A 12,381-nucleotide genomic window follows, 5' to 3' on the forward strand; every position below is an offset into this window, starting at 1 on the left:
GCATACAGAATATACATATACAAGACTCTCTTGAACATAAACTATTTTTACATTTTTACAGTACAATTATTGGTCATTGTGAAATTTATTTCATATTGACAATATATAGTGCAGTGCAGGAGTTAAAGAAAATATTCTTGAATTATGACAGCATGAAGCATGGGGTGATTTCTCTTCCACCTACCTCCTTCTCCCTCCTCCTCCACCCCGCCTAATCCCATCATCATCAACCAGGAGCCTTCTACATACACACCTCAAAGTAAGTGTACTTTACTACATTTATTTTTACTGTGTATGTAATTTTCGTGAGCTGGAACCAATTACTCCAAAATCCCATTGAAACAATGGTTTCAAGTTAATGAATCGACCTTCTGGAACGAATTGTGTTCTAACCGAGGGATCACTGTACTGTATAGACAGTACTTATAATAAAAATAAATAAATAAAGAAATCAAATAAATAAATATTGAAGTGATAACTGTGGTAACATTATGAGATGTTCTTATTACCACCATGCTATTATACTATTTCAGTAGTTACTAAATGTTACATAATACAGTACTTCCTTGAGATAAATGTACAGTAGTCTAATATAATAAACCTTTTAAAATTATAATCATTATCACCCATCAATTATTCCTAACAGTGGGAGAGACAAAAACAAGGTTATGGTTTGTTGTCCGCCATGCAACTCGCAATAGCATCCCTTCCAGCAATCAGCCACAACAGCCCACATATATTATAAACATATATTTTCTTCCTTTCAATAACTGCATGCAACCTATCTGGCATAGAAGACAAGGTCACGAATAAATCATGTCCACTGGGCATGGCCATGGTTCAGGATCTGATGCTGGGTGTTTACTGGTCTGGAAATCCTGGAAAATGCAGGGAATTTTACAAATAATCCTGGAATTTTTTGTGAATTCAGTTCAGCTTCAAAATATTGTTATTTTGGCAGCAATCTTACCATAAATTAATGATGTACAGGTACTATAAAATAGGTACAGTAAATAATTACAGTTTTAGGAACAAATTCCGTAAATAGTCCACTCAATAACTGAATTGTTTGTGTACCTCTCATGTTTCATATTAGTGATAAAGTAACCATATACGAAGTTATATCTACTAATTCTGCAATGAGTATTGTCAGAGATTAATTGTTCCTTTAATTAGGTGACTTTATTTAAATGGATTATTCCACATATTTATCATGAGTCAGGAGTGTGATTTTCGTTTGGTTTCACTTTCTGGCTTTTTGGAATGTCCAGGTTGACCCCACGCCTAGCACAAATCCGAGGAGAAAATATGGAGAAACATGGGGTCAAGGTCTTAGCCATTGTTCATCACTAGGCCTAATGATCATCCTGATCATAGCTGGTTAAATAAAATAGTCAGTCCGTAGCCAGTGGCAATAAAAAAATGATGGACAAGGACCTACAATATTGAGAATCGGCTGTGAAAAAGAAAGAAGGAATTTAAAGACAACAGGAACTGGCACAGCCTTCTGTAACTAGTATCTAGACTAAGCATTGCAGGTACATACTTTAATTAATACTTCAGTTCATAGCTGTATAATTTTTTTCTGTCAGATTGGCTTGGGGTGGGCCCCAAAAGGGTCTTCAATTTCTTAATTAATATCATATATATATCATCTTGAAATTTCTCAATACAGGTAGCCCGACTTACGATGGGGTTAGGGACCCAAATCCAGGTCAAATCGGAATGGTCATAAGTCCGACATAGATTAAAAAAAAAAAAAAAAAAAAAGTCTACAATGAAATACAGTATAGTTAACCCTCACTTTACGCGGTTAATGTAACCCGGAGGGTACCGCGGAAAGCGAGAAACGCGAAAAGTGAATAACATAACATATGGGATTAATTGAAATGGAGTCCAGGCCGATCCCAAAACTCCACTTTTTGACGACACATAACTATGTTGTAGTAAAAATAACATCTTAATTTTATGATGGTACATGCACACAATTAATACTTAAGAGAAATAGAGAAATACAGTCGCCAAGTTAATGTCCATTCAAATAATTGACACGACTCCCTCCCCCTCTCACACTACACTGCCGGCTCTTCCCTCTCTGAGAAATTTTTGGGGGAAAACCAGGTATAGTAATAAATAATACCTCAAACTAAAGTTAGGATAATAAAATTGACATTGCTGGATTCGTTGTAAGACCAGGAATATTTTGAATATAAATGTCATATATTTTTCACAAAAGATAACATACTTACTCAGATTAAACATTTTATCTAAAAATTTTATGTCTAATGCAAAATATATGATGTTTATATTCAAAATGATCACCAAATTGTAAGAATTCCAGCAATGTAAATTATATTCTGGCCGGGTAATTTGTATGAATTTTATGAGCTAAAACAAATATCTTCAGTTAATAAAAAAAAAAAAATAATCTTCACGACACTATCTGTCAATCAAAGTACCCCACCTTGCCTCCCCCCCTCTTCCAACCGCGTGGTCAGTCCCAACCCTCCCCCTCACCCCCCACCAATCCTCCCTTCAAGAGATGTTGGGTGAAAAATTTAGATTTTAACATTTTGTATTAAATAATACCTCAGATTAAAGTTAGGATAATATAATTGACATTGCTGGATTCCTTGTAAGACCAGGAATATTTTGAATATAAATGTCATATATTTTTCACAAAAGATAACATATTTACTCAGAGTAAACATTATATCTAAAAATTTTATGTCTAATGCAAAATATGATGTTTATATTCAAAATGATCATCAAATTGTAAGAATTCCAGCAATGTAAATTATATTCTGGCCGGGTAATTTGTATGAATTTTATGAGCTAAAATAAAAATCTTCAGTTAATAAAAAAAAATATTCTTCACACGGTAACAGATGGTCGGTCGCCGGTCCCTCCCTCCCTCCCCCCACCCCCCACCAACGTCCCTACTAGATAAATGTGTGGGAATACCAGACTGTTTACCTTTTTAGTAATAAATAATAAATCAGACTAAAGTTAGGATAATATAATTGACATTGCTGGATTCCTTGTAAGACCAGGAATATTTTGAATATAAATATCATATATTTTGCACAAAAGATAACATATTTACTCAAGAGTAAACATTATATCTAAAATTTGTATGTCTAATGCAAAATCTATGATGTTTATATTCAAAATGATCATCAAATTGTAAGAATTCCAGCAATGTAAATTATATTCTGGCCGGATAATTTGTATGAATTTTATGAGCTAAATTAAAAAAAATTATACTTCACCTAATATTATTGATATTTCTCTTAATTATTAATTGTGTGTGCATACCATCATAAAGTTAAGATAATATTTTTACTACAACCTAGTTGTGTGTCGTCAAAAAGTGGAGTTTGGGGGTCGGGCCGGACTCTATTTCAATTAATCCCATATGTTATGTTATTCACTTTACGCGTTCCTCACTTTACGCGGCACCCTGTGGGTTACATTAACCGCGTAAAGTGAGGGTTGACTGTACATTAATAATGAGACCTTATGATATGATCAAAGTTTCGCAAAACTGGAGAGAACAGACTATAGTACAGTACATAATTATGTATATCCAAATAATGTTATTAGCCTGCTGCATTGCATATACTTTTCAATCATGGAGAATAAAAAGAGAAAGCAGTTATTAATAAAAAAATAATTTTGATTTAAATCATGATTTTTTTACTCTGATTTAAATCGATTTAAATAATGTGATTTAAATCGATTTAAATAATGTGATTTAAATCATTTGATGAAAATTATAACAACCCTACGACTGCGGAATTCGTATGTGCAGACGGTCGTACTGTCAGAGCAGGTCGTAAGTGCGAATTGACGTAAGTTGGGTCAGTCGTAAGACGGGGACTACCTGTAGTATACAGCTACTCCTTGTCTTACGACCTGCTCGACTTATGACCACCCAGACATACAACCGCCTCAGTCGTACCAAAATTTTGTCAAATTACGGACAGTGGTCCCTCGGTTAACGAACTCAATTCGTTCCAGAGGGTCGTTCGTTAACCGAAAATTTTGTTAACCGAAACCATTGTTTCAATGGGATTTTGGGTAATTGGTTCCAGCTCACCAAAAATTACATACAAAGTAAAAAAAAAAATACAGTAAAGTACACTTAATTTGAGGTGTGTATGTAGAAGGCTCCTGGTTGATGATGCTGATGTGAATTTGAAGTGGGAGGTGGAGGAGGAGAAGGGAGAAGAGAATGAAGTGGAGGTGGAGAATAAACATTTTACTGCTTCTTGGAAGGCGAGTCACCTTCCATAAAAATGTCAGGAACCTCTGGACTGACAGATTCTCCAGCAGGAAAATCCTCTCTCCTTTTTGAAGTGGAAGGCTGAGGGGTAGCATCTGTTTCCCGCTGCCTTTTAGAGAAGAAACTGTACATTTTTCCTTGTGGGGCATTTCTCCTCATCATAAGCTGATTTTTGAAGAAGGAGACCACTTTGTCCTCAACATTACACAAAATAGGTTCTGTTGTTTCCACATCAGGGTGCCTTGAAGCCAGTTTCCTGAATTTCTCCCAGTAGTGAACAACATCTTTTAAATCTGAAGAAGACATATGGTCATCACTTTCCCTTTCCACCTCACCACTGTCAGCTTCTAACATCTCATCCAGTTGCTTCAAGTCTTCAGGAGTAAGTTCCTGCTTATGAGACATCACAAGTTTTTCCACATCCTCCACTTCGAGGCCCATTGACTGACCAATGGATACAATCTCCTTGTCCAACTCCGCCTCTTCCTCAAATCCATCAAAATCATGGACTGCTGATGGCCACAGTGCTTTCTATGCAGAATTGAGTGATCTAATGGAAACTTCTTGCCATGATGACACAATCAATTTTACAGCCTCCAGGATGTTGAATTGTGTCTTCCAGAATTGTGCCAGTGTTAGTTCAGGATCAGTGGAAGTTGCCTGATAACACCTCCTGAACATTTTCTTCATGTACAGCTTCTTGAAGTTGCTGATCACATTCTGGTCCATTGGCTGTATGATTGATGTAGTGTTGGGAGGCAAAACAACACTTTGACAAAGTCAAATTGAGCCTCGAAAGTGCTGGCAAGTTCAGGGTCATAACCAGGGGCATTATCCATAAGAAGAAGAGCCTTTAAAGGGAGTTTATTGGTGGTTGGGTAGCTCTTCACAGAAGGGCAAAATACCTCAACAGCCCATTCATTAAAGAGCTGTCTTGTCTCCCATGCCTTACGGTCGGACTTCCAGTAAACTCCAAGTTGTCCTCTTACCACCTCTTGTTGCTTGAACAACCTGGGGTTTTCAGAGTGGTAGATAAGCATAGGCTGCAGTCAGAAATCCCCTAAAACATTGGCACCAGGCAATAGAGTGAGACTGTCCTTCATGGGTTTATGCCCAGGTAAAGAGGCTTCATCTCTGGTGATGAATGTTCTTTTGGGCATTTTCTTCCAGAACAGCCTAGTTTTGTCCACATTGAACACTTGCTGTGGAAGATAATTTTCTTCCTCCACCAGTTTCTTAAAGTCCACTACAAATTTTGCTGCTCCTTCTTTATCTGCCTTGGCAGCCTCACCATGCCTAATAACACTGAAAATGTCACTTCTTTTCTTAAATTTTTCAAACCAGCCCTTGCTGGCCCTAAACTCTTCAAACTCTGTGCCAGAAGAACCAGGTTGCTCTTCCTTCAAATGTTCGTAGATTTCCCTGGCTCTTTCACAAATAAATTCAGTCGAAATTGAATCTCCTTTCATTTGTTTTTCCCTAATCCAAATGAGAAGTAACCTCTCTGTTTCTGCAATTAAGGATCTACCTTTAAACACTGGTATATTTGTCTCTCACTTTCACTTCTTTAAACTTGTCTTTCTGCGCAAGAATTGTCGACACAGTTGATGCTGACATGCCATATTCTTTACTAAGCACATTTGTTCTAATGCCTTCTTCATGTTTCTTTATGATTTCCTGTTTAACCTGGATTGAAATCGCCTTTCTATATTTCTATGGACCCATGCAGGATTCAATAACAATTTCTCCACTAAAATTTTAAGTTTAATTGCTGTAAATAAAGATTATTTTCTTTAAATCAACACTGCACTCTGCTATATATTATCAATATGTTAAATAAATTTCAGAATGACCAATAATTGTGCTGTAAAAACATAAAAATAGTTTATGTTCAAGAGAGCCACAAGCAAGATGTTACCTCCACTGACCAGAGACACAAACTGATGCCTTGGTTGCTGATGGGCACACCAAAAACTAGTTTCCTGTACGGCAATTATGTTAAATACGTGTTAAAATGGCTAATAGTTTAATATAAAACTTTGAAAAATATTTAATAGCACAACCTTCTTGATATTTACTCAAATGGGAACAAATTTAAGCCCTAGAACCGATTACTGTATTGGCTGACTAATATTCCAGACGGTGAGCAAGCGAAAACATGTTGACATGTTTTCATGAGAATTTCGTTAACCAAATTTTTTTTCATTAACCGAATTGAATATTCTTATGGAAGGTAATTCGTTAACCGAAATTTCGTTAACCGAGGCATTCGTTAACCGAGGGATCACTGTACAGTATTTTCGAGTCCCGACGTTAGTGATTGCGCTGTGTACTGACAAAATTTTTGTTTGTAATTCACTTTAAAATTTCTGGCAAGCTTAAAAGTGAGAGTTCTGTGGTGCTGAGAAGAAAAAGAGACACCATTTTTTATTTTCTATGTAATATTTAAGCATTTTTGCCTTACGACCAATTCGACTTAAGACCTGGATTTGGGTCCCTAACCCCGTTGTAAGTCGAGGAGCAACTGTAGACATAATCTTGAAAACCACTAATTTTCTTATTCTGTCGTAGTAGAGACCAAATTAATGTACTGTATACCAATTCCTCATTAATGTCATTTCGTTATAATGTCGTTGAAAAATGAAAACATGTATGAAAATTATAAATGTGTGACAATTTAAAAAATTCAGTACGAAGACGCTCAGCGCCTGATTGTATTAATAATAATCATAATAATTAATGGTTTATTGAAAAAGTTATGCAGCCCAAAGGCTGAAAATATACATTAAACAAAAATGACTTATTACATACAAAGACATGGGGTAGGTGGGTCATTTAACATAAGCTTTCATTACTAAAAGGAGAAGGAACATGAATTGAACATACAAATTATAGTTTACAGAGTGATGGCAGGGGCTAGTCACTTGCCCTACTGTGTGAGGTCAGGTAGGCCATGAGGTGTAGTAACTCACCCTTAGATGCTGACAGAAGCACTTCACGCAGTCATGGAGACACTGGGTGGTGTGGTGTTCACGTGGTGCAGTAACTCGTCCATAGGTGTTAACATGAAGGACCTCACGTGGTCATGGAGATACCGTGTGGTGTGGGGTTGTTTTGTGTTATCTCGTAGTCAGGTTTAAAGCCGACCCTCTGTTGTTCCCAGGCAGGACTGATTAGCTCCTCCTGGTCAAAAGATGGTGGTCGGTTCCCAAGGGCACTCATCTCCCTGGTGGGTCACGACTCTCACTGGTACTGTCTAGTGCTGAATTCACTGGCTTAAACACTGTTCAACACTGATCCCACTTCTTTCGGAAACGAAATGGCCACTTTTGATTATGTTGATATCCTGGTGGTGAGGAAGGGTCGGGGAGAGGGACGTGGGTAATGGGGCTGAACATTGGCCAAGGTGGCAGCTGCACAGCAGGAGTGCCTGATAGGTCTTGACCTTCCGCTGGCTGTGGAAGAGGCCAGCGTATGCGCCATATTTATTTGTTATTGTTCGGTGGTTGGTTAATGCTCTTCCAACATTCACTTAAAATCCAATTATGAATTTATTTGATGTGTGGTTGGTAAATAGCAATCCAAGTTCATTGGTAACTTTAGTTGAGTACACATATACAAGAGTCCAGCTAGAAGGTGTGCTTTTCTTGCTGGTCTGTGGACGACTGCCTCAGGGACGTCACAGAGTCCCCTTGCCGGCTCCCTCCACCTACAGGCCCAACATATCGTAATTCACACATTTGAGCCCTAGAATAATGAATTCTAAATGTGGATTATGCACCACTACTGGTTGTGGTCACAGAAAGAAGAGGAAAATTGTTACATTAGAAGTTAAATTAGTTGTGGTAAAGAGATTTGAAGAAGGATGAGCTGTAAACATAGCAAGAACTGTTGGTTTGTTGTCATCAGCTGTAGGTAAGAACAATTTGTGGAAATGCAGAAAATATCAAATCATGTGCTAAAAGTGTTACTCCATTATCTGCTGCAAAGTTAACTTGTAACAGAAGTGGCATTATGGAAAATATGGAGAGAATGCTGAACATGTGGACCGAGGATCAACATTAATGAAACTCTTCATGCTCGTTGCTCTACCTACAGGCGAAAGCTTTAAGTTTGTTTGAAACTTTAAAATAAGAAAAGGTGATAGTGCTGAAAGTGAAACATTTGTGGCAAGTTATGAGAAAATTTTGATCTGAAATGTACCCAAGGAACAGAACCCTTATTTTTATCATTGTGTCTATGGTAAAATCGTTTTCACTTAATGTTGTTTCACTTAAACTTGTGGTTTTCAGGAACCTAACAAGGAAGTTAATGGGGGAATTGATGTACCTGGAATTTTTTAAATTTACACCTGGAAAACCTGTATAAGCCAGGGATTTTTGTTTTGTCTGGTCAGTAGACACCCAGTGATGACTGGTCCTCTCATCTGCTGGTTCCAGAAGGGAGCAATAGGCTGAGCGCCCTCCACCACCAGTGTATCACGAAATCCTAAATGGAACTGTACATGAATTTATAAACTATTTCTTACAGTAGTTTCATGAATACCATAATTAATTTATCTTTTTATAAGATCAGTGCAAATTTGTATGTTTTCAAATTTAATGCTATTTTTGTCTGTTATTTTTCCAGATCTTTCTCCAAGATTGGTGTTGGTGTCAGGAGTACGCAAAGTTGGTACCCTTGTGGAGGGCCAGTTGGTGTACTGTGTAACACGTGTTGTCTTTCTGCCCTTAGCTGCCCCACCTGACACAGAATTAAATCTCCAACAATGTCGGAAACATGCAAATCATCCTTCTGGGTAAGTTTTCACTGTAATTGTGTTGTCATTAGAAGCTAATGTGATAGCTGGCAGAAAATCACCATCTTTTCATTTGGTATTATTCTGCTATTAATATACTGTACTGTTTGTCACCATATTTTGCTTGTGTACTCTACCAAAGTAGCACACATTCATGTAAAATGTTTCTTACTTTCATTACAGCATAGTACAGTAAAGCCTCGAATAACGACGGTAATGTGTCCTCCAATATTGCAGTGTAAGGTGAATCATCGTAACGCAAATCACTAATGACCATTAAAATAAAGCAATAATAATGAGATGCGTTCCCAAGTGTGACCTTTTCATATTTTTTGTGTGGCTTTTTACCCTCTTTTACCCCCAAAACAATAAAATTAATGAAAAATGCAAACTATATTCTTTAAGTAATGTTTATGAATGCACCTTATACAATATAAATGAATAATAATATGGTCACAAGAGGAGATGGGACGCCATTGTTTTCGTTAGTGTTTACACCCATAATGTCAGTTATCCATCTGAAACAAGAAAATAAGACCCTGGTTGTTGCTATAGTAAAATTAATGTAACAAAATATGTTTGTTTTAATTAATGTTATTTAATTTACAGTAAAAGTAACCATTGATGTTAAAGAAAAAAGAGAGTGATACTGGAATGGTAATTTGTACGTGCACCCTCTAGGAAACTGCTTCATTTATCTTAAGAATATGTACAAAAGATTCATTATTGTTTATTACTGAATATGTATTTGATTGAATTAAGGTTTATATGTGTGAAATGAACAATGCAATTCATTAATATTAAGTAGAATAATAAAACACACAAGAGGAGACGAGACGGCATTGTTTTCGTTCATATTTACAACACCCGTGACGAATGACAATGGTTCTACTTCTACATAGAAACTGAAGAAATAAGACCCTGGTTGTTGTTGTAGTAAAATTTATGTAAAAAAATGAATATGTATGTATCAAGTAATGTTAATAAATGGAACAATAGACATAGGTAACCATTAATGGTAAAGAAAAAACAAAATAGATTGGGAATGCCATCGTATATAAGTGCGTACAGTTTATGTGAAAACATCGTCATTTCTCTCCATAATATAAAAGCAACACTTATTACTGTTCATATACAGTATGTTTTAACTAATACTTACTAATGCAAAAAAGAATTCTACTCACAAATGGTGGTTAAGTCTAAAACATAAGGACAGCCAATGAATATTGTGCAAGTTTTTACTCAGATGATTTCGTCAATGAGGTTCAACTCTGGCTGAAGCTGTAGCTTTCCATAAAGCTGTTGCTGAAACTGTTTCTGAACCTGAAGTTGTTGTTGAAGCTGCTTATGATGCTGAATTTGATGGTGTAGCTGAGGTTGATGGTTTAGCGCCTTTGAATAATAAAGTTGTCAAAAGAACCTTTCACAGCCACTTTCTTTTCTCATTATAATGTATATCTTTATGTAGAGGTCATATGTGTTTTTCACGTCCCTGTTAATTTTAATGCTTCGTTCTGTTAATGGATCCACTTCAGAAAATAATATTATGTTTATTGCTTGCTCCATATAATATCCACATACCTCTCACCTTATACATTTTCTTTTAGCTTTTGAACCAACACTACCATCACTTGCTCTCTTGCTCATGTTGAATAGTGACGCAAAAAATGCCATAAGAAACCCGAGAATGTTTTTCTCCTTTTCCTGTTCAGATGCGTGAAAACAAAGGGCCCATCAGCTGTGACTGTTTATACTAGTGATGCTGGCATCACCACTAACAATCCCGGCAGCCTCCATGCGCAAAGCGTGTTTTTTTATTTGTATAATACATATCGGGATTTAGTTATTATTTACATATATGAAAATGTAATTTTACTTAATTTTTTTATAATATTTTCGTCGTAAATACAAAGAAAATAATGGCGTAAACTGAATAGGGTCTTTAGCCAGGGTCTTAAATATGAATCGTCGTTAGTAGAACCGTCATTATGGGAGGCTTTCCTGTACTATATACTGGACAAGACATTACTCCTTTTTCCAAGAAATCTGTAGTTTTGTTGTTATTGGCTGAGCCCCTTATGGAGTTTACCTGGATGCTAATACAGTACTCTGTTGACATCTCCTTTTTACAGGTTCTTAAGGGGAGCATCCAGCTGAAGCACAAAATTCGTTAATAATTGAACAATCAATATCAATTTCCTGTCAGCATTTAAGGACACCAGATACCCCTGAATCGGTTCTGCCTAAACCCTAATGCAGTAGGGTCGGTATATATACTGTATCGCGACTTTATAAAAAAATAATAATTATATTGCGACTACCAAAATTATCAACATTTTCCTATATATATACAATATAGCGATAAATGTTTTTATTTCGCGAGGGAAATCATGCAGGAATTATTTCAAATTTATCACTACTACCAAAATTATCGAAATTTTCCAATACTGTATACGGTACAGCAGACTTTCAACTTTAAGCCTAAAACCACCAAACCCTGGCTGGGAAGGTGAGGGTGGGGTGGGGGGGTGATATGTTTGACAGTTGATGCCAAGGTCTAGTGCTTATTTATTTATTTATCTGTCCTTAAGAGTAACTTGAAGTTTTTCTCTTATAAAATGTCACTGAACTGACATGGGAGAATATAACTGACATTGCTGGAATTCTTATAAGATAGTGATGAGTTTGGATGTAAACATGCTATAGCTCGCATTAGACATACAAATTTTAGTTTAATTAGTTATTTTATTGAAAAGGACTAAAATATTATATATGATGTCTGAATTCAAATTATTCGCTGTCTTGGAAGGATTCCAGCAATGCAAATTATATTCTGCTAACTTTAGTCTGTGCCATTTTATGTCAAGTTTAGTCCTTTTTATTGACCTGCAGAACTTAACCCAATTTTCCCATTGATTACATGTAATTATATATCGCGATTTAGTATATAGCGAACATCCTTGGACCCTATCTCACGATATGTCTCCACCTACTGTAACAGATTTTTCCCTTATATTCTTATCAGTTTTCAAAATCCTACTTCTTCATAACTTCTCGCTAAATTACAGTACTCCCTCTTTATCGACGGGGGTTACGTTCTGTAGACGGCCGTCGATAAAGAAACCGTCGATACCGTGATGGTTACGTAATTTTTCTAACTATTATTAGCATATGTTGAATAAATGTACCTTTAAGCATTAATGCGTTTCCTTTACACATAACCTTAAATAATAGTGTATAAATAATAATATAATAAGTGGACAAAAATACTAGCAAACTTACGATTTCATTTATT

The 12,381-nt window shown here is 36.2% G+C and overlaps 1 protein-coding gene across 2 annotated transcripts in view; it reads left to right on the forward strand.

Moving 5' to 3' along the window:
* Positions 1-11,601, forward strand: part of LOC121863983 (phosphatidylinositide phosphatase SAC2-like) — a gene marked incomplete at its 5' end in the record, with an annotated part of 26,401 nt that extends 14,800 nt beyond the window's left edge. Inside the window, 2 exon segments of one of the 2 annotated variants that reach the window (XM_042362846.1) lie at positions 8,918-9,086; positions 11,219-11,601. In XM_042362846.1, the coding sequence (XP_042218780.1) occupies positions 8,918-9,086; positions 11,219-11,243 (194 nt within the window). 2 annotated transcript variants of the gene reach the window in all.
* Positions 11,602-12,381: the final 780 nt, after the last annotated feature.

The sequence above is a fragment of the Homarus americanus genome, unplaced genomic scaffold (genome assembly GCF_018991925.1).
Source record: "Homarus americanus isolate GMGI-L3 unplaced genomic scaffold, GMGI_Hamer_2.0 scaffold10940, whole genome shotgun sequence".
Taxonomy (NCBI): Eukaryota; Metazoa; Arthropoda; class Malacostraca; order Decapoda; family Nephropidae; genus Homarus; species Homarus americanus.